The sequence below is a fragment of the Argentina silus genome (genome assembly GCF_951799395.1).
Source record: "Argentina silus genome assembly, chromosome: 4".
Lineage (NCBI taxonomy): Eukaryota > Metazoa > Chordata > Actinopteri > Argentiniformes > Argentinidae > Argentina > Argentina silus.
The window spans coordinates 8,530,676-8,553,608 of record NC_139658.1 but is presented as its reverse complement, the minus strand read 5'-3'; the positions used below and the strand labels follow the sequence as shown (position 1 = coordinate 8,553,608).

At 45.9% G+C, this 22,933-nt stretch overlaps 1 protein-coding gene across 1 annotated transcript; it reads left to right on the top strand.

The window, feature by feature from the left end:
- Positions 1–816: 816 nt before the first annotated feature.
- On the top strand, positions 817–18,866 carry LOC310804026 (hematopoietic progenitor cell antigen CD34; the record flags this gene model as incomplete). Its single annotated transcript, XM_083669085.1, has 8 exons — positions 817–904; positions 12,501–12,620; positions 12,740–12,987; positions 13,281–13,361; positions 15,701–15,821; positions 15,959–16,011; positions 16,953–17,105; positions 18,678–18,866. The coding sequence occupies 8 exons, from the start codon at positions 817–819 to the stop codon at positions 18,864–18,866; spliced, it is 1,053 nt and encodes a 350-aa protein (XP_083525211.1).
- Positions 18,867–22,933: the final 4,067 nt, after the last annotated feature.

Below are 22,933 nucleotides of genomic sequence, written 5' to 3'. Positions count from 1 at the left end.
CACAGCGGATCACACCTTTGTCTCGACTGACGCGGGTACCTTTACCACGATACATCTACATAAGCCCATTAGGGGCAAATGGTGCACGGTCCTTTGTCCTCTTTTACCTTCCATTGTGTGCAGATTTGGTGCTGCCCTCCAGGCTTTGAGGAGTGGACAGAGTGGTTCCGGATCAGAGACTCTGTGAACAACTCCTCACATGGAACGTAGAGGTAAAGTAATGGCCACTGATGATTTCATACTCATAAAGCCCGAAAGTAAACTAATTATGAACAGAACACACGAAACCCTCTACTTTGGCGTCATCAGTAGACAACATAATGTCTGGATTGAAACACAGAATAACTATATTTGGATGTAAGGGTTTGTGCACTTAAAACCAGAATTTTGAATGACTTTGAACATACACAGTAGTGCACAAGTTCAGAAACACACAAATACACCAATATCAACGATCCCGTTCTCCTCTCTTTTACCTCCTTCTACTTTCCCTCCTTCCCCTCTTCAGCCCATGTTCACAGTGGGGAGGGAGGTCTGGGAGGGGGGGGGCACAGAGGAAGGGTTAGAGTAACCAGTGAGAGAAGGGGTGTGGGGTTGGGCCTCAGCGTGTGTGTGTGTGTGTGTGTGTGTGTGTGGGGGGGGGGGGGCGGGCGTATAAAACTGCCAGAGCACAAGTGGTGCTTTATCCAGCAGCCCGTCCCGCTCCCGCTCAAGGCAAGAGGAAACCCTAAACTGGTCTGACCCACCGGCACTCCCCTTCTCTCACACACACCCTGACACCCTCTCTCTGGACCCACACGCACGACCTGAAGGACAATGGCCGCAGCAGCATCCGCACGGAGAATGAATGAGACCCACAAAATGCTGGCTTTCGCATTGCTTCTGGTCGCCACACTATTTCACGGTAGGTGAAACCTTTTAAAACAGCCCGTCAGGCTCCTCAGGCTGAACTTGATACAAAGCATGGACCTCTGCATGGGAAGGGTGGGTCAGGGAGGTGGGGGTCGGGGTGGGGTTAAGGGGTGTTTCTGTTGCTGCTCTTTTCTATGGGGGGGCTGAACACAGAGACTGTTTGCCTTATAACCTTTCTAAAATGGTATCAAAAATGATTTTCTCCTTTGTAAAAGTAAACCCATAGTTTATTCGTTTGTGAGGTTTTACTAATGTGGGACAATTCCTTGAAAAGGGCTTTTTTGATGATGCTGAGAGGGAACAGTTACTTGTAAACACACCCTGGCAGACAAAGGGGGCAGTTTGGAGAAGAGACTTAGTCATGGTACAATCTTTTGTGATTCAGAGGACGACTGTAACTAAAAAGATGTGTCACTAGCTTTGTTTAGTAGCTGTGGGAACCCTCACAATCATCCCCTTACAGTTCTCAACTATTTACCGCTCCGGAGTGCTGGAGCACATGGAGGGCTTACTCTGCTGTGTGTGTGTGTGTGTGTGTGTGGGTGTGGGTGTGGGTGTGTGTAAGGCTGTGTGTGTGCATGCGTGCGTATGTGACTGTAAGGCTGTGTGTGTGTGTGTGTGTGTGTGTGTGTATGTGTAAGGCTATGTGTGTGTGTGTGCGTGTGTGTGTGTGTGTGTGTGTGTGTATGTGTAAGGCTGTGTGTGTGTGTAAGGCTTTGTGTGTGTATGTGTGTGTGTGTGTGTGTGTATGTGACTGTAAGTCTGTGTTTGTGTTTGTGTGTGTGTGTGTGTGTGTGTGTGTGTGCGTGTGTACGTGCGTGTGTGTGTGTATTTATAATTAGCAGGTGGTGTTGGTTGCATGTGGATGTTTAGGGTGGAGGTTGCGTGAGGAGTTGTTGGATGTTCATGTGGGTGGTAGTAGTGGTTGTGTTGATACAGCAGGCATTGTAACAAAGCACCTAGGGTTGAAACTGTGTCAGAGTAAAGACCCAGATCAACTCCTACTGATCACAGTAAACACTGGAGCTCACCGAGTGCTCAGATTAAGCTCCACAATATCCTTATTTTTAGATTTCCAGCAAAGTAACATGACTTTTGTTTCTAATTCCATGACAAACCCAAAGCTCCCACGATCGTGTTTAGAACTGCAATGTTTACTGCATTCCGCATCAAAGAGAAAAACCTTGGTATCTTACAGAATTTAGTATTGTAAGATTATACACTAGGCCTACTTCCACATATTCATAGAGGAGATACTGGTGGTATGAGGGATTATCCCCAACAGGCAACAACTGTAGCCTGTTATGATCAAATAAGTGTTTATTTTCACCTATTGGTAATTATTGGACATGGAGTCATAAGTGTTTGAATGTGTCAACTCCCCTTGACTCACATTTACTACCCAGCCTGTATCGGTGCACAGTTTGTGTTGGTCAGGGCAGATGCACTTTGCGGTGACAGTGAAATACCAAAACGGTCCCTGCACATGGTTCTGGTTCTGTGCAGCACTCTTTAGCAGAAGCAAATTGGAGCCCCAAGACAATTAAGTTAACTTTAATGTCATAAGGAAAAAATACTGTTGATGTGGTAGGGGATGACACATCCATGCACTAAATGGCTTAATTCAAAACTCATGTCTTGTACTGGGTATCATGGCCAATGATGTCATAGGTAGAGGAAGGCAATTGGTTCTGCTTTGAAATAAGGAACTGGGGAACACCAGTGTAGATTCATATCAACAAACAAAATGTAAAGTTTTTTTTTTATTTGTATATATTTAAATAGATATAGATATAGATGTAGATAGATAGATAGATAGATATAGAGATAGAGATATAGATAGATGGATAGATAGATAGATAGATAGATAAGATATTTTATCTATAGAAAATATATGCTCACTTAAGAGTGGAATGCAAGATATAGCTAGACCATCCAGTGCAAAGCTAGATACAGCTTCAGTCAAAATGTATTTATTTTAATTTTTTATCTGAAGTGACTGTCTAACAGTTGTCCCTAATAGTGTGAGGGGGGATGTAAGATGAGATGCTGTTACAGAGAGAGAGAGAGAGAGAGAGAGAAGGGAGGGAAAAGAACAAGGCACTCGCTAGTGCGTTTTAAGTCTGTATTTCCTGACCAGAGTCAAGTATTTATCTTTTACAGTAAAACAACGTCCCACTCATGCCATTTGCTTTACAGCCGGATACTCCTGTCAACTTAAGTGATGGGGAAGAGAGGGCTGCATTATGTAAGCAGAGTAGTTAACTTACTGTAGTACTAAGTCAAAGCTGAAACACAGATGTTGGCATTGCGGTACAGCAGCCAGTATGGGGGGGAGGGGCTAGTGGAATTCAATAGGAGCCACAACTAGTCAGCATAATGGGGAGGGGCTACTGGGGTCTCCTAAACTCCTATCAACTCATGTAGTTACCATATACCAGGGGAGGCCCGTGGAGGTAGAAATCGGAGGACGGGCTCATTGTAATGCACGGTTGACACCATTCCTCATTCCAATCCATGCATTACAATGAGCCCATCATCTACTTCCACCAGCCTCCCCAGCTATGTACAGTTTATACCAATGAGAATTACTCTACAAGTTGAAATAGACTGGGGTCTTCTTACCTCAAGGAACAACTCCCTCAGCTCTAAATGTGAAAGTTATACAATCCTGAGTAAAGGTAGACCCCATCTGTAGTCTCTCAACCATCATCATGTGAAGAGAATGTACCGCTCTGTGTAGTTTACCAGCATCTGTAACTCCATTTCTAGAGACTGTATTTGTAAACATACAGTTAGAAGACCTCAAGCCATTTACGTTTCATTGGTTGTAGGAGGCTTTTTGTTGGAGACAGACTAAACCTCAGTGCCAACCTCAGAGTCTGTAATTACATGAATCAGAGGTATTGTTTTAGTAATGTCCACTGACACACAGGAACATACCTAACAACAAAACAACCACTTGTTTTACATTTTTAGTAATTTAGAAGATGCTTTTATCCAGAGAGACTTAAGTACATTCGTCTAAAGTAAGTCATAACAAGTAAGACTTTCTATAAGGATAAGTACCACAAGCAGTCACAGTGCTAGAGAAATGGAGGGAAACTATTGTTAGTTAGTTAGTTAGAAAAAAAAATTATAACGCTGGAAACCATTCCAGTCTCAATATCAGAGCCATGCATACAAACATCACACTAGCAGAACAAAGCTTAAATCTCAAAGACCACTCTATTCACTTCTGATGACAACTTTATGCTGTTCTTAATGATAAGCAGGCTGCTTCACACAGTCTTTTCAACTGTACTCACAGATCCTTTGAACTGTTTCCAGCTTCAACACTTAGTTATTATAATGAGGCCGTCCTCTGATTTCTCCCTCCTCCAGCCTCCACTGGGTGAGGGCCTCTGGGCTGGGCAGCCATGGGACGGATGTAGGGCTGCTGGGGCCTGATTGAAAACATGAGATGCCTCCCAACCCATTCCTGTTATGTCTTTCATGCCAGCGACAGAGAGAGAGAGAGAGAGAGAGAAAGAGAGAAATGGAGGGAAAAGAACAAGGCTCTCTTTAGTGCGTTTTAAAGTCTGTATTTCTTGAGCAGAGTCAAGTATTTATCGAAAAGTGAGCGAAAGAGAGCGGAATTGGGCTGGGTTCTGCTATCAATCGCTGAGAGGGAGACAGAAGCGGAGGGTCAGGGTATCAGGGCAGGAGTCTGCTGTTTCAAAGAGGCTAGAGTTGCAGAGCATGTTTAACCCCCTCAGGGACCAGGGTCCAATGTCACATTCCTCAGTCACTCGCATACTGCACTTTCAGCCTCACAATTCCTCAAGCCCATAGGGACAGTTCCCCTACAGTCACACACATCATAAGAGCGACCTGAAAAGTAGTTTTCCAACTGAAGAATTTGTGAGTGCTTTGGGTGTCTAGAAAGGCGCTAATGAATGCAATCCAATTATAATTAGTGTATCTAGTCATCATTAATTGATAGCGTCAACAAACAAACTAAACATTCTGAGAGCAGTTTGATGAAAGGGGAATTCCGTAATAAGCGGTGAGTGAAGTTTTAATTGAACATTGAAACAACTTACTGAGAATGGGTCATCAAAACTAAGCACACAGGGGGAGAAGCCCAGCTATATGGTAAAGGGAAAGTAGCTGGTCACCCCAAAAACAAACAAAGTACTGTCCCTGGTAATGTTGCCCCTGGGCTTCAGTGTCAACATGCTGACATGTATACTGATAGCTCTGGGCTGGGGAGGTCAGAGGAGTGTTATGTCAGACACAGAAGGAAGGGTGTGTGTGCGTGCGTGCGTGTGTGGGTGTGTGTGTATAATCAGGGTCTTACACGCAGGACCACCCTGTGCCCCCTCCGACACCCCCTTTCTCATTCCTGACTGAGCCTCCCTTCACATGTATCCTGTTGGAGGATGTGAGGAACATTCCCAACCTGTATCGCTGACGCAAAAAACACGAGATATTTCAGTTACAGTTTATTGAACCTGTCTTGCTTGGACGCACTCCCCAACATTCGAGACGTATAGTGTGCATTTACCTCGGCTTATAGCCGGGCGGAAAAAAAGACTTTGGCTGATACTGTGTTCCACCGTTTGTGGAATCGGGAAGATTAATGAGACAGTTTGATTTGGAGTGTGTGTGTGTGTCTGGCCTCCCTGTGCAAACACTGTGTGATGTGGTAACCCGTAGCACGCTGTGTGTGAAGGGAGGGGAGGGTACTGCTAGTTTTAGGGGGTTTTGGGGGTTTGGCAATGGTGGTCCACTGGCGCCTGTAGGCCATAACCACCTCTACTGAGACCCGTGCCACGGCCCATGGGGCTGCACCCTGATCAGCACACACAGAGAGAGAGAGAGAGAGAGAGAGAGAGACAGAGGGGCAGAGGGCCAACCAGGGAAACAGGGCCAAAGCCCAGTGTTTACAACCCGGTCCACTAGTCCCCAGTATGGAGTGTGGTCATGTTTGGTATGGTGTCTCACTGGTGTCTTTCAGTGTACCATACACCTACCTATGCCACTGCAGCAGGAAACAGGGCCAGGGTCCAGCTCAGGGCTGTCCTGACTGCTTCAGCATTACAGAGGGCCAGGGAGAAAGGGCCACAGCCCAGGGCCTACACCAGCAAGCAGGGCCAGGGTCTAAGGAGAGATGGGCAGAGGCAAGGGAGAGACTGTGGGGGCACAGGAGGTTACATTGCCTGCCTTGGAGGTGTGCAGGCGAACGTTCACGTATCACCTCTAAAGATCCTGGGGATTAGCCGGGCGTGACATGTGGAGGGTGGGGGAGGGAGGGGACGGGGACGGGACGGGACGGGTGGAGGGTTGCCGGCTTGTCCTCCTCCTCTAGGGCTGCCACATTCCTCCCATCCGGAAGTCCCTGGAGAAGTTGGGAAAGCCGGAGGATATCCAGACCCCAGCCGTCTCCCCAACCAATCTGGTGGGAAAATCTCAGAGAGCAGGGAGAGTCAGGGGCCGGATCGGAATAACATCTGGAGCAGAGTGGCTGAAGAGGGTTGCGGGGTCAGGGTGTGTGCTTGTGATAGAGAGGGGGTATGGGGTGTGTGTGTGTGTGGGGGGGGGGGGGCATGACTCAGATGACTCGGGGCTATAGACATGAATTATCTTCACAACACGTAGCAAAAAGAGACGTGGTGGTGGGGGGGGGGGCAGATAGAAAGGCCTGTTGAAGTATTAGTTATGGTAAATCACAGCAGGGTTAGTTATGGCTATGAGGCTCCCCCTGCCTAACCTCAAGGAGGGCAGAGAACAGCGGGGCTGGAGAGGGAGGGTCAGAGGTCACCCGGAGAGGAAGTGTGCTGAATGATATGACTCACCTCTCGTGCTCAGTGGAGAACAGCAGGGCGGCTGACTCTGGGACACCTTACTATATCAATTACAGCACAACGGTTAAGGTCACAACCACAAACACCGTCCCCTGTTCCTCTGCAGCAGTAAAGGTTATTTACACTCTCCCATGCTGTTCCATACAGAGGACATCAATAAGGGCGGGAGACACTAGTGAGGATGAATGGCTAGGATATAAGACAGCATTATTAGCCTTCAATGTGGCGCCAGCGTTTGTCTGACTTTTACAATAGCAGCCACACAATCCAATGAAAACCAATGGAGCACTTCACAAATGAAAACAAAACAAATGGTGGTTATATTATGTTTTCAGTAAACATTGTGGGTAATAATGAGGTAATTGCTATGTTGAGGTGCGATTCGAGTCGGTCAGCCCCAGGGGAGTGTGTGTGTGTGTGTGTGTGTATGTGTGTGTGTAGAACATGACTGATGGCTGGTCAGTGGTTAAAGCTGTTGAGAGTTTACGGGACATGCTGGCCGGGTTGCTATACAACACCCTGTGTGTGCGTTTGGTCATGTTTTAAAATAAACAAGCAAGCTCCACTTACCAAATCTGGCAACCAGGTTTTACGAGCGTGCTCCCGGTGCCATGACTCATCATTAATGTGACGCCAGTAAAATAGACTCACATTGTTGAGTTTCAAGCTAAAAAACCCAGCCTTAGTGTACAGGTTAAAGTCTCCAAAAATCCTATTCACGTGGATTCAAACTAGAACAAATCAAATTAATAAATTCAAACGAGCACATGACAGCAACATAACATGGCTACTGTACATCCTTTTGCATAGAAGGACAAATCCTAAAGAGTAGTGAAACTAAAGAAATAGAACAAGTAGAACACACACTCTCCCTCGGACCATGCCAATTTGGCTAGTACACCCAAGATGGCTGACAAGGAATTCTAAGACATAATCGCCAGGGTAACCATTAGGCTGCGGATACCTTGCCATTTATGTTCCATTGATGGAGAGCCAGACATTCTCATCACATGCTCTCCTCACCCCCCGTGACTGGAGGTGGTCTCTACACCCCCCCCCCCCCCCCCCACGCCCTCTGCTCTGTTGCACTTGTGTGTGTCACACTTGTATAAAGAAAACTTGATTTATTGCCCACCGTCTTTCCCATTCTGGTCTCCCATCCTGTCACAAACTGTAAACAGAGAGGAGAGACCACCCAGAGATATGAGTGATTGCAGCTGCAGGCGGAGGGAGAGCAGGGTCTGCTGAGAGAGACAAGGTTAGGGCGTCCTTGACCTGTCACTGCCCAAGGCCTGATCCCTATGTTGCCCCACAACGGTCGGTGAAAGACTGGGTAAGGGGAGTGGAGCTGTGTGGGGTACAGGGGCAGTGACAGACCCAACAGTGAGTGTTGTTGTGGGGCTGGGTGTGTGGGGTACAGGGGTAGTAGGGCAGTGGAGGGGGGGGGGTCTACACTATTTCATTTATTCCACAATTTAGTTAACAGGGACAGTACACGTTAATCAACATATCAGTTTACACACCAATGTAAATGTGTCGCAGTTAGCTAGAAGAGCTCATCTAAATCTGTCGTCCCAGTAGTGGGAGACACATTCATGGGCTGGCTGTGTGGGGTGTTGGTTGTTCCCCTGGGGCCTCAGAGGTTGAGACAGCAAGTTGCACCATGCACATAAATGCTTTACAGTGAGAGAGGAAGAGAGTAAAACTGGATGTCTAAAATTGTCATAGAATAGCAGGACAACACCAACACAGGGGGCAGCTGGTGTGGACAGTTGCTATCCTAAGTATACCGGTGCGTGACACCTCCCCTCCAGGCTGTTGACACACCTGTTAACACGGTGCGCTCAGCGCTGGACCTACACTTGTGGCACCTGCTTGACATACTGATTTAGCCGGGCCAATCCATGGACAGTTAACACACTGCTTCAACGTGTGTCTGTGTCTCAATGTGGTCTGTGTTCAGCTTGGAGACCGCACGCACAGTGGGCTGCAGAGACTGTCGAGAGAGTTAGTGGTAGTTACAGACCATGACTAAGGCAATAAAGTAGAATATAATTATATAGTACAATACCATACAACAATATAAGCTTTAAAGCAATAGGCAAATGTGAAATGGAGCAGCACTGACATTACAAAATAATGAGAGAGGATGAGAGAGAGAGAGAGAGAGAGAAGAGAGAGAGAGACCTGATGATAAGTATCCTACCCCTCCCAATTATGCAACAAACATTTATTTTTTCCTCTGCCACTTTGAACCAGAAAACAACAAAGTGTATTTGCCAGCATGCCAGGGGAACTGACAGGGAGGAGGAGAGGCTCGTAACCATGGAGAAATGACAGGGGGGAGGAGAGGCACGTAACGAGATATGCAGCATTATGGGAATGCCTGGGACTTGAGGTCATGCAGTTGTGAGAGAGGAGGAGAGGAGAGGAGGAGAGGAGAGGAGGAGAGAGGGTAACACGGGTACTTTGGGGCTCACAGGAGGAGGGAGGACTGAGAGAAGGAGAGGAGGAGGAGAGAGGGTAGGAGAGGAGGAGAGAAGCTGAGAGGAGAGGAGGAGGAGAGAGGGTAGGAGAGGAGGAGAGAGGCTGAGAGGAGAGGAGGAGAGAGGGTAGGAGAGGAGAGAGAGGCTCAGAGGAGAGCAGGAGGAGAGAGGGTAGGAGAGGAGGAGAGAGGCTGAGAGGAGGAGGAGAGAGGGTAGGAGAGGAGGAGAGAGGCTGAAAGGAGAGGAGGAGGAGAGAGGGTAGGAGAGGAGGAGAGAGGCTGAAAGGAGAGGAGGAGGAGAGAGGGTAGGAGAGGAGAAGAGAGGGTAGGAGAGGAGGAGAGAGGGCTGAGAGAAGGGGTGAGGTTAGGAGAGGGGGCCACAGGGGGGGCTGTACTTCACTGCTTTCCCAGTTGCTTTCTTGGTTGCCATTAGCACCTCAGTAAACATGTTCAATCTCAGGAAAAAGGGAGTCAGAGTCTGAGTCGGGGCTTATTAACATGTTTATTATACCCGCCTGATCTATGCCCAGATTAGTCTATTAAACACATCCTGCAACGTCTCCAACAGCATTAGCACTGCCCACATGACATAGTTTAGATCAGTGGTCGACAAGACCAACATAAACAATACACACGATAACAGCTCGGCACTTCATTTCACCTATTCAATCTACCGAATGTCCTCAACATCAAAACGATGGTGTCCCTTAAGCCAGATTTTAAAACAATCTTTTACCACAGTAGAGCTATCGGAAAGAATTATGTATTCAACATCCTCTTCAGCCAACCACTTCGGTAAGCAGTATATTTCATCAGGGTGTTCAGCTTTTGGAAACACAATTATGGAACTATGAACATAATGGAAACATCATTCACCCAAATGACTTTAGGACTCTGTATCCCACTGGCGAAGGAGGTTAATTACTCCAGTTGAGTCCCTCCTCCCTACCTGGCACTGAGAGGCCATGGGAGGCACAGGAGCTTTTGTCTCCATCTTAAAGCTGAGATTGAGATGGCTTACGTATCAAAGCACATCAGACTCAGCACGGGTGTCCCCCGAAGACAGACTATCAGTTAAAACAAATTCCACTGAAAAAAACCTTGGTTGCGTGGCAATAAATGGATCTTGTATCATACCTATTAAGATCCACAGACAAAGGCCATTCTTAATGACCACCAGGCACAGGGGACTTATATTTCACATTAAAACCAACATGATGTCTGTGAGCTTTCACACTGTGTGACTGCATCACTGCACTGCAGGATAATGGTGTGATGATCACACACAGGGGAGGTATCCTGATCCTTTTAGCTGTCTGATTAACCTCTCCTATTGGATGACCTATTGGATGGAGATTCTAGTGGCTTGTAGAGAGACTCCATCTTTCGGATGATTGGATATCGAATGTTTCTAGAACTGAGGTCAACAATTTCTAAAATCGAAATTTGAGTCTTTAAGGTTCAACAAATGTCATATTCAGCCACAAAAGTGATTATGAAGAAGTATGACTTGCGTCCCTCTCTGCCCAGATGCATCACTGGATGTGAGGATATACACTCATTGGGCACTTCATTAGGAACACTATACTAATACTGGGTAGGGCTTCCCTTTGCTCTCAAAACAGCCTCAATTCTTTGTGGCATTGATTCCACAAGATGTTGGAAACATTCATTTGAGATTCTGGTCCATGATGACATGACTGCATCACGCAATTCCTGTAGATTTTTCAGGTGCACTTTCAAGCTGTGAATCTCCCGTTCTACCACATCCCAGCGGTGTTCTATTGGATTCAGATCCGGTGACTGGGAAAGCCACTGAAGAACACTGAACTCATTGTCATGTTCATGAAACCAGTTTGAGACGACTTTTGCTTTGTGACATGGTGCATTATCATGCTGGAAGCAGCCATTAGAAGATGGGTAAATTGTGGCCATGAAGGGCATTCAAGTCAAAATCATTGATTGGTATTAACGGGCCCAAAGTGTGCCCAAGAAAACATTTCCCACACCATTCCCTCCACCATGAGAAGGTGTACAGGTGTTCCTAATAAAGTGTTCAGTGGGTATATAATAGACTCACTATAAAGAATGTGATGAGGTTTAATGGAGATCCAATTGCCACTAAATCCTAATTCACACTACAGAGCCAAACCAACCTGAACCATGCTGAGCTGTATTGGGTTGGCCTGGTTACACATCCACCACAGTTGTTGAAACAGTGCTGGAAAGAACCATACAAAAGGATATTAACCAAGCCAGCACAGTATGGTTTAGTTTGAGTCGACCCTGTCCTGTTCATTAAAGACCCTAAACACATGGCGGTTGAAGTAGGCATATAAACCTTGCTTGCATAGCTCACAGTATGTCTGTCATTAGACCCAGAGGAGGTTTCCTCTGGGGGGTCTCCTAGCCACTGTCCCAGTGGGAGTGTGTCAATCAGGGGTCAGACCCCATGCCTGGCGGGGACAGTGGAAGGTTTATTTGCACAGCCTGTACTCAGGAGTTATCCCACCACTAGGTTGTTAATGACAGCCTGTTCCTGAGTACTGCGGAGCCCTAATTGATTTCAGGTCAGGCCCTGGGTAGGGCCTATTAGAGAGAGACTCCACAGCCCCAACACAAACATCTCACTCCAGATCAAGTTCACAGCCAATGAGATCCCCACCCCCTTACATGGGTGTGGTTGGATGGCTATCAGTTCTGCAAGTCTAGGTGCTAAGTCAGGGCTGTTTATTCACATGCTGTCAGTGGTTTTAAGACCAGACCATAACAGCCCTCGAATCAGTTGAACATTCTTCAAATTCATCCACATTGAAGTCGGAGAGGAAGGTGCGGAGAGCATTCTAATGACAGGAGGTCATGAGAATAACAACCACCAAGCTTAGCTACAAGATCCTTTGTTAGCCACACACATAACTGAGGTCGGTGGAGCATGGTGGCATGACATATACAGCAATGAGACAAGATGATCAAGCAGTGGTCTTTCTACTCTTTCTGAAATGAACACGTTGTTGTGATGGTAACTATACATGTATGTTCGTGTATTCGAGGAGATTTGGAATCACGCTTTTGGGAAGAGGTAGCCTTGCTTGAGACATATAAAACTCAAATGTCGCCCACGGACCATGGGTATCCCCTCTTGGCCTAATGGTAGACGCTTGGGTCTTCCATGTGGGTGACCAGGGTTCAATCCCTGCCTGATGTCAGTAATATACAGTAGGTCATGTCTAAATGCCTTCCTTGCTCTCGAACAGATGGTGTAGCAGCAGATGATGATGAGGTCCTCACGGCGTCCACACCGGCTCTGGAGACCGCTGCGTTCATCCGTGGAGATATGATCGAAGAAGAGGCCACACTCCCAACAGAAAACACAGGTAACACCCTGATCCGTTAAGTCCAAGAAGCTAATCATATTCAGTTGTTCTTCTCACCAATTCAATGTTGTACAGAGGAGTCTAAAACTCAAACAAAACCATTCTGTCGTCTTCTTCAGAGTCGGAGACACCAGGAGTCCAGATCATTGTGTATCCCAGCATCCCCAGCTTTGACTTGACGGAGCTCTTCCCAGACCAGACGGCAGTTCCCACTGTGACAGAGGGGGATGAAGCTGCTCTCACCACCGACATGGCCACCGGGGAGGCAGAGACCACCACCCCCCAAGTGGACCAGCCAGAGTCAGAGACCCTCGTTCCCCAGCAGGTCCTCACCTCCCTGGCCAGTGACACCGTCCTCATCCCAGAGGTGAGTCATCACAACACCATCAATAATTATCACTGTCAGACCAAACTGGCTACAAAACAGATATACGTAGGTGACCTGTGACCTCCAGTTCAGATCCCGGACCCTTGGATTTTAAAATAAAAAAACGCTTGTAAAAAAAGTATTTTGTATTTCATATGTCGTGAATACCTCATATGAAACCTAAACTGTTATTTGGTTGTTGTGATAATGGCAGAGCTGGTCATGATGAAGTGTGTGACAGCCATTCCAGACTTACTGAGGTGGTGTCTCTCTCTCTCCCTCCCTCCCTCCAGGCTGATGTGATGTGTGTTGACAAAGAGGCCGTCCAGGACAGAGATGCAATCAGTCTGAAGCTGAAGGTCTCCTCCAGCTGTGTAAGTACTGACATAACTGATGCTGCATTCAGGTGCTACTCAGAAATAGGTAACAACTTGGAATGTCTGTGCTCAAACTGATCTGAAAACTGACAGTATCTAGTGCTGAAGTAGAAAACAAGATCTTTTTGAGCACTGCCTGAAATAATAGAGGAGAGAGCAGCAAAGGAGTGCAACCTGAGGTATTTACAATACATGAGAGGAAGATATAAAAGCCTAAAGGAAAGCCAAGTTAACCCACAAGGTTATCCATTACACACACACACACACACACACACACACACACACAACACACACACACACACACACACACACACACACACACACACACACACACACACGCCTCACTACAGGAAAAGGCACCTCAGTTCACACGCACATGCACGCACACACACACACACACACACACGCACACAAGTGAGTGAGTCCCAGGGCTGGGAACGTCAGCGGAAGGCAGCTAAGCTCAGAGAGCCAGTGTAAGATCTCAGATGACCAGCACCCGAGGCCAACGCCATCACAGGGACAAAAGGAAGAGAGGTTGTTTACAGAGATGCCACCTTCTATTTACCCTGGCCCTCATCAGCCTTCTGCACATGACCTCAGCAGGAAATACCTCTTCATTAAGCAGGGGGTGATTAAAACATCTCTGATGGGCACTGAACAAGGAAACTGTAATAGAACCCCACCAGTGCTCTCCTCCTCCTCCTCTTCCTCTTAGCCTTGTCTGCCAAGTGAGGAGGGGAGTCAAAGGGGTTTCTCTTGTGTCTCAAAGCAAGCCTACAGCAGTGAGGTGCAGGGAGGGAGAGAGAGAGGGGAGAGTGTGTGGAAAGGTTTGATGTGAAGGTTGACGGTGCCTGGGCGGTGGTAGGGTTGCTGCTGCTGCTGTAGTGTGTACATATCAACGGGATTCCTCAGCGTCTTGGCTGGGGCAGTGGCTGCAAGGCTAACAGGAATCTGGCCCAGTACAGGGCTACCGTCCTCCCCTCTCCTCTCTTCTCATCTGGCCTTCCTCTGGTCTCAGCTGAAGAACTCTATTAGACAGTCTGATAGTCTATTAGAGTCAGATATTAATCATTTAGGAGATATCTCACTCACACCCTTCCCTGATTAATTTAGTTTCTGAGGATCTCTGTTAGGATTCAAATGTGGCTAATCTTCCAAGAGGGAAGACTTCCAGGCGTCGACTGTTAGGCCAAGCAGGGCTAACTCATCACGAGAGCGTGACTCAATATCACCTCCACTACACTCCCTCTTTCTCCACTGCACCTGGGGGGGCGTCCCTGTAGCATGGCGTGAAATCTCCTGGGATGAGGTTTCATGGCATGGAGCTGATCAGTGACATGTTCTACTTAAGACCCCCCTTTGAAATGAGATATATGTTCATAACAGGCGTACTTGTATCTATAATCTTATAAAGAGAAAAAGGATGGTGGTCGACGATTATATAGAGTTTGATAAAAATTACAATTGACTGATGATAAATATCGGACAACTGATTCTATACTCTATACTCTCTCATTGACTCTTAATGTCATATCAGGGCTGAACGCATGCGCGCATGACTAACATTAAAATAATATAAACTTTCTGTACATCATATCAGTACATTCCGAAATGATGACATAAAGTACATGAACTACACATGACCTAATATAGAATAATAATAATAATAATATAGTCATTCTATCTCACAGAACGTAACTAGCGCTTCGTAGACTGAAAAAAATGGTTGCTTGCAACAGGGATTGAAAAAGGATGAAAAACAACACACCCACCCATGCACTGTATTCAACCTAAACATGAAAGTCACAACAAAGTCCAACCTACACTTAGTGCCAGAACAGATGAGGCCTTGAAGGGCGGTCTCTAGTTCCTGGCACGGTGCCTTTGTAACCCCGCCAGCTGTCCTCTCTGGGGCGGGGAGATCAAGGGGCTGCGCTGAGCCTTCTGTGGGGGCCTGAGACTCTCTCTCTGGATCAGATTACATAGAGGGGAGGGTCACACAAGGTTGTGATATCATTTATTAGGTTAAGGGGGCGGGGAGAGGGAGGCGGAGGAGGGGAGTGGGGGAGGAGGGGAGTTGGGGGGTGGGGGGTGGAGGGGGGGGGGGGGGGGGTGGAGGAGCCTAACCAGGGTGTACAATGTTAAACAATCCCCTGGTATGTACTGTACTTATGAGTGGAGGCTGGTGGAACAGAATGCATGGAACGGAATGAGGAATGGTATCAAACACACTTCAGCTGCTTCAGTTACCTAAGCATGAGTTAAAAGGATGAGCACCAGAGTTCAGTCCATCACGTGTAAAAGCTGTTACTAACCCAACCCTGATCTCTCCACAGGAGGCCACCAGGACTAAGATCCAGAGTGTTCTGGAACACCTGTGTGGGGAAGACTGTAAACTGGAGGTGTACCAGGAGGACAACACCAACGAGATCCTCATCTCTGGACAATACATAGAAGGTTGGTCTCCGTTCCTTCCTTATGCACGTTCAATAAAGCTGGACTTGACATGAAAAACGTAACGATGGTTCTACAGGTTGCCTGGTTGTGAAAAAGCACATAATCATATAATTCATTACTTTTTCCTTCACTTGCAGCTGATGCTCAAGGAATGGCCAACAAGTTCAACAATGACAACATAAAAGACAAGGTAAAGAATCACTGATGTCTCGTCTATAGCTGCTAAAAATACCAACAACACAGAGGAGAATTCTCTTTCTCTCACAGGCATCTAAAGTTCACCCAGTTCATTCACACACCCCAACATTCCGTTCTGGGAGTCATGAGGGAGACATTAAGGCAAGGGCTCACCACTGTCTCACCTATAATAAAGAGGTTTAATTTGTGGTGGAGAGAGAGAGAGAGAGAGAGAGAGAGAGAGAGAGAGAGAGAGAGAGGCGAAACCACACTGATGATCTGCAATCTGACGGGAAGATAAAGCTCTATGACAAACAAACAAACAAAACTCCCACAAACTATTCTCCTGTCAGCTGGAAGTCATTTGTGTTCCCAATGGGAATAGGCAGAGTTGAGTGGTGTTGGGAGTTTCCTCACTCTGCTCCATCCCAGCATGCCTCTTTCTGCCATTTGTAATACTCTGTGCTTCATCCCCTATACCCAGCCGTATAACTCCTTAACTCCTACCTCATTAAATACTTAACTGTGCTGCGCCCAGCCACCCTCTTCTCATTATGCTGGTCAGAGGCAGTTCAAAAGCACCTTTGTGTTCAAACACTGCCCTGGTGGTTTGAGAGATACGACCCACTCTCCAGATGTAGCTCTATAGCTTTATGCTAGGCTAGCCAATACTCTCTACAGCTTTATGCTAGGCTAGCCCATTCATCTCTATAGCTTTATGCTAGGCTAGCCCAATACTCTCTACAGCTTTATGCTAGGCTAACCCATTCCTCTCTAGAGCTTTATGCTAGGTGATCCATGCAATATCAAGCCCATAGCTCTCATCATCCACCCAGTCTGTGAGTTAGTGAGTCTCACTAGGGTTAGGGTTAGGAATTCCTGATGTTAATTGTTGATTATGAATTATCTATTACTATCTTGTATTAATGTCTCTATGTTTGTATCTCTTGTCAGATCGATGTAGAAGAGGCTGTTCCTCGCTGGGGGAAGAACTCCAAGGTGGTTCTGGTCTCCCTGCTGCTCACTGGGCTGTTGCTGGCTGCCTTGCTCATCGCTGGTTATTACCTGAAGACCCAGCGGGGCAAGAGCGCCAAGGGAATCCGACTGGTGAGTTATTAAAAATACATGAGAGGAAGATATAAAAGAGCCATCTAAAAATATATTAAGATAAATATATCATAATATATATATATATAAAAAAGATGGCCAAGTAAACCCACAAAGTTATACATTACACACTCAATTACACACTCAACACAAACACACACACACACACACACACACACACACACACACACACACACACACACACACACACACGGGCTTGGATTGGTCTAGCTAGCACATAAGTGTCGCCTCAAGTACATGTTGCTGTCTCCGTGTCCCACCACACTTCTGACACACACTTCCTGAGAATTAAAAAACAAAATAGTCAGAATTCCCACTGGTCATAGTCAGACTGCTAAGTGGCAGCTTTGTCAGGCTGTCAGGAAACCCCACATCAAACTAAAGAAACTGTCATACTGTCTACCCAGAACACCGGGGAGATTGTTTGGTGACTCACCACTTGCTTGTTTATACAAAACGTTATAACTAGACTTGAGGTAAAGATTGTGGTTATCCTTAAGGTCAGTTCCTCACTCAAACCGTCTGGCTGACTCACATGTTTTAGACCACACGCGCACACACACAGACACACACACACACACAGACACACACACACACACACACACACACACACACACACACACACACACACACACACACACACACACACACACACACACACACACACACACACACACACACCAGGGCAACTATAAGTCTCCTCTGCTGTTTCTAAGTCAACCAGGGGGCCACAGATGTTTTCAGTGTTTTTCTTCTTCTCCTTATCCAAAGCTCATGACATCATCTGAAAGCGCTTTCATATGGGTCACACCCAAGTGCTGGTTTGGAGAGGGGCATGTGTAACTGCCTTCCTGGCTTCTTCTTGTTTTGTCATTCATAAACAGTTCAGTCACAGACGTTATTGTATGTATGAGTTAACCTCAAACTCCTCATCCCACTAACACAAACACCACAGAGAAAAGGCACTTCAAATTTCCTCATCCAAGGTGACACGACACGTTGTCTCCACGATATCAGAGAGAGAGAGAAGAGACAACTTCACTTTAGTAACAGCACAACTATTTACTGCCACTCCACCGGGACTGAGTAGTACACAGCTGCAAGCTCATAAACTATGTTTAAAAATAACTGAATTAATTTGGTTTTCTGAACAGCATACACAAAATTTAATATTTAGCCAATACAATAAAATAGCCTATAAAATAGCCTATACAAAATAATGTACAGTAGCCCATTTCTGTCTGAATTGTAATAAGCCCTAAGGTGTTATACCTTTAGTTGAATTTGTATTACCATATGCTTCCATCTGCGTGGTAGATTTGAGCTCTAGTGGTTGGTGTGTTATGTTTGGTAGGTCATGTCCCCAGATTGAGTTCTTCCAGATGGAAAATAGAATGTATTTCGTTTTCTGAACAACACACATAAAACAAAATAATAGTACCACCAATACAACATCACCATTTCTGTGAATTATTAAAGACCTCAATATCAGTAGTGGTAAGTAGTGAATTTGAGCTGTAACTCCAGTATGTGTTCTTGTCATATGTGCAGGCAGAGTCCTTCCAGGTGGATGAGGAGAACCAGGCCAACACCCTGGTGTCAGTGGCCCCCCTGAACCCCCCGGAGCCCCAAGACAAGCCCACCGTCAATGGGGAGACCCCCGAGGATGGGAAGAGCCAGCCACCCCCCACCAACGGGCACTCCGCCACTCAGACCCCCGTGGCCGACACAGAGATGTGAACGAGCTATGACACCTCAACCTCAACAACCCCTCCCCTCCCCCACTCTCCTCCCCCTCCCCCCACCACTCTCCCATTGACCCCACTCCCCTCCCTCAGACACACTCCAGAAGCTGTCACAACATTCAACATCCACCCCTATCTGACCCTACCCAACCCCTAACCCCCCCCTCCTCTCCTGAAGGATGATGACAATGATGAAGCGGATGACTATGATGACAATGATAACGATGAAGATGATGCCTGTAATGTGAAGAAGAGATTGTGATCACTGGCCTCTGCTAGGTGGTCCCAGTGGTGACGATGAGACGCGAGAGACCCAAGGCTGAGTTTGGGGGGCCTGCACCGCAGGGCACTGGGCTCTGATCAACAGCACAAGCTGTTGACTGCAGTCTAGAAACTATCATGGCTGCAAAAAGAAGATTACAACAACTCACCAATTTCATGTTCATGTCAGGGTTCTGTTGTTGTTCCCTGAGGCAAAGAATAATATTGCAACCTGCAAGCTATGACACACTTGTAGATATGCGATGAACTCAGTTGAACCAAGCAGTGGAGAAGGATTCTGTCTGTTAGTGTCACACTTGTGTAAAGTCGTGACATTGACGGCTTGCTTTCTTTGTCTGTGCGATCTAGAGACTGTCTGCTTATGTAACTGGCCTGTTTTGGGTATCATTTGGGTAAGAAGTGGTTTAAAAGAAGGGGCGGGACGAAAAATGAAGGGATGTCTTAATTGTTCTACTGCGGATTGTCAACCAATATTTAATTGGCGGAGATTCTTTTAACCATTGAAGAGACTCGAACAGGCGGCTTTTAGGAGAAGCAATACGATTAGCTGGTGCTGAGATCTACATTTAATCATGTTGCCTTTTATCAAGGCCCATCAGAAACGTTGTGCGGGTTAGGCTGACTTGTGTTTGTTTTGTCATTTTTGTAGTGTGTTGCGATATCCATCATGACATCAACTTTCTATTGTACAGTTTCTTAAAATTGTATTTTTCTTTTTTCATACTGTATGTACCGACTGTTACCACTGCGTCTTTGGGAATGTTGAACCACAGAATATCATTTCTAGCCTAGCTGAAGGTATACCAATGTGGTACGCAGCGAACGCTGCACACATTGGTCTCGAAACCCTCCTTTCCTCACTCATTACCTCCAATGTTAAGCGGTCCATATTCGAGCCGGCTTCTAAACGCATTGATTGATTCTCACGTATTTAGCATTTCGGCGAGGCATCTCGTTACTTGCTCCTTTCGTTGGAGCGAAAAAGTGATGAGGCGGTTTTTTAAAAGAAATACATCTCCTGGTTCGTTCAATTAAAAAAGATACAAGATAAAAGACACAGGTGGTACACCAACCAGCGTAGGGCACAGCCCCTTCATTATGGATGCATCATCCGACCCAGACTCTGAAGTCCCTCCCCCCCCCCCCCCCCCCCCAAAAAGAGAAAAACAGGTTAAAGGTTCAGTGTGGCCAATTAATTAAGTTGATTAATAAATTGTGCCTTCTAATGGTAAACTGACGAGACATTTCTACAAAACAGCGAATAACATGTTCAACATTCCAAAGGCAACTTTTATTTCCTCTATAAATCTGTTCATTATGAAACATTGTTTCTGTTTTACATGGATGAAAGTAAACGTGTATTTTAGCTATTATGTTTTTGAATGACTGACTGTTTTCATTAAGTACTGCATGTGTAAATAAGCCTGCTCTTTTTTGTTAGTAATACCTGTGTGCCTCATAAACTGTGATTGTGTCAATACTCTGGCTGTTTCTTTGTCTTTCTAACCATTCTAGACCACACACACACATACAGATTCATCTATTCATGGATATGAAACGATTTGACTGTGAACAAGTCACACAACATTGCTAGATGAACGAATCCTGTAGTTGGTATTCTGTTGGTCATTTGACTCTCTTGACAGTGAATGCTAGCTATGCATATGGATGCTAGGAATATCCCTCTACTACGTGATCATATAGCAGCCAGACACACTAGACCAAGGTCGTAAAGATTCCATGCGTTGATGACTCCCTTCACATGTCCACAGATGAATTGAACCGCAGTCATTTTAGATGATAGAAGAAAAAGAAATCGACACAAATGCTAAGACAGAAAACACTTATACCTTCAAGCACTCTAAGATATTTTTTTTTCAATGAAATGGAAAGAAAAGATCAGCGCTGTTGCTGCTCAATCCACACAAAAATAGAGCTAAGTGTGTCTGGACAGGAAGCCAAATGACCAGTATGTGAAGCACGTGGAGAGAGCATGAGGGTTCGCAGAACTGCTCTCGTTGTCCCGTAAAACTTTTTACATCAGACTTTTAAGTGGATCCATATGGTGGTGTGATCAACGTTGGGCGTTGTGTTTAAATCACCAGGGAGCTCTATGCTGAGCGAATAACCACTACACACACTATACAGTGGGAGGGGTTTAGGCCGGGGTTAGGGCGGAGAGGAAGGAGGGGGTGCTCAGCTCAGATAGCAGACAGTGCTGGAGTTGACTTTCATAAGATGTTATGTTTTGGACTTCAACATCACTGTGCCATACCCCACCGGGCTAACTGGGGCAGAATGCTGCTAACTATCCGACTTGTGATAAACCTATATGTTGCAGTGTGCCATCCAGATAGGTATTTCACCACAGAATTCTAGCTGGAGGGAAGGTTTCCTGCTTTAACTTAATACATCTAATCCATCATGGTATGATTCATGGGGCGTTGTCAGATGTGGGTCTGTTCCCCACCCAGCTCCATGAAAAATAAAATGAGGTTTTATTAAAAAGGACAGCGCAAATGGATTATTGTCATTGCGGTATGATTTCCAACACAAATCACTTGTCATGTCATTGGAAGTAATCAGACATGGAGCGCTCCGATTTGATTGAGCTAATCGTGCTGAGCAGAGAAAAAATGACCGAACGACTTAAGAGAATACTCTCTCTTTTAAAAAAAATTGATTATTCAGCCATCGTTAACGGTCTGAAATGCATTGCACACCATGCAAACGCCATTTGCATGATGTCTCATCGCGTCCATTGCAAATGTTACAGCTAAGATGGCTGACTTTTCTCACATTTTGGCACTTCTTTGCTCATGCAAATTGGAGCCCAATTACATTGGAAACACTATGAGGAGTAGCGGGTGGCACTCGGGTGGCACTGACAGAACTATCATAATAAGTAATATTTCATCTCCCCCATATCCTATGTGTAGGCACAGCACAGACAGAGATTGCTAAAATGTTTCATGTCAAGTTATCATCAGATCCATTTATTTATGAGAAACTGTCAAATGCACATTTGAAATGTCTCTACATCTTAAGGTGAGTTACGTAAGTTACAGCTCAATGAATGGTTGTACTATCCAAGCCTTCTTAGCCAGGAGTTTGAATGTACAGCAAGAAGAAGCAAATATGGGAAGCAAAACATGGCATTAACGATGTGCCTGAAGTGATGTTAATGGTGTAGAACAGTGCCTTCTCAATCGCCTGAGACACACATGCAGATGTGAGGAGAGAGGAGCAGACTCTAATAGAGCTCAGCTTCACATGAAAACAAGCTGATCTTAGTCTCCCTACTGTGAACAAGCTAATATTCTACACATGTTTAAGAACAAGCAGTGTCTTCATAGGTTTACACATTCTCACATTGAAACTGGTATGGGAAACGCGTCATTGCAGCAAGATTTGAACCGTAATCGGTATTCTTTCTCTGACACACTGTTACAGCAAAACCGTCCATGTGGATTCAGTCTGTTTTAGATGTTTACATTCAGAAAAGAGGAAAAAAGTCTTTATCATAGGATTTTCTAGCATTGTTTCTACAACATGGATATTAGGAAGTGGGGGTAGTTCTGGAGCTTTATTTCCGAAACCATCCTAACTGTGGATTTGGCTGCTGAATATGATCATCACTTCAAGGGTCCTTTGGTATGACTATGACACTATACGATTAGAAGCAATTGGTAAGACTGTTCCCATTTTCAAAACCACAGCATACAACCCCTTACCCCCTCTCTCTCTACCTCACTGTCAGGGTGGAGGGTCTACATCGAG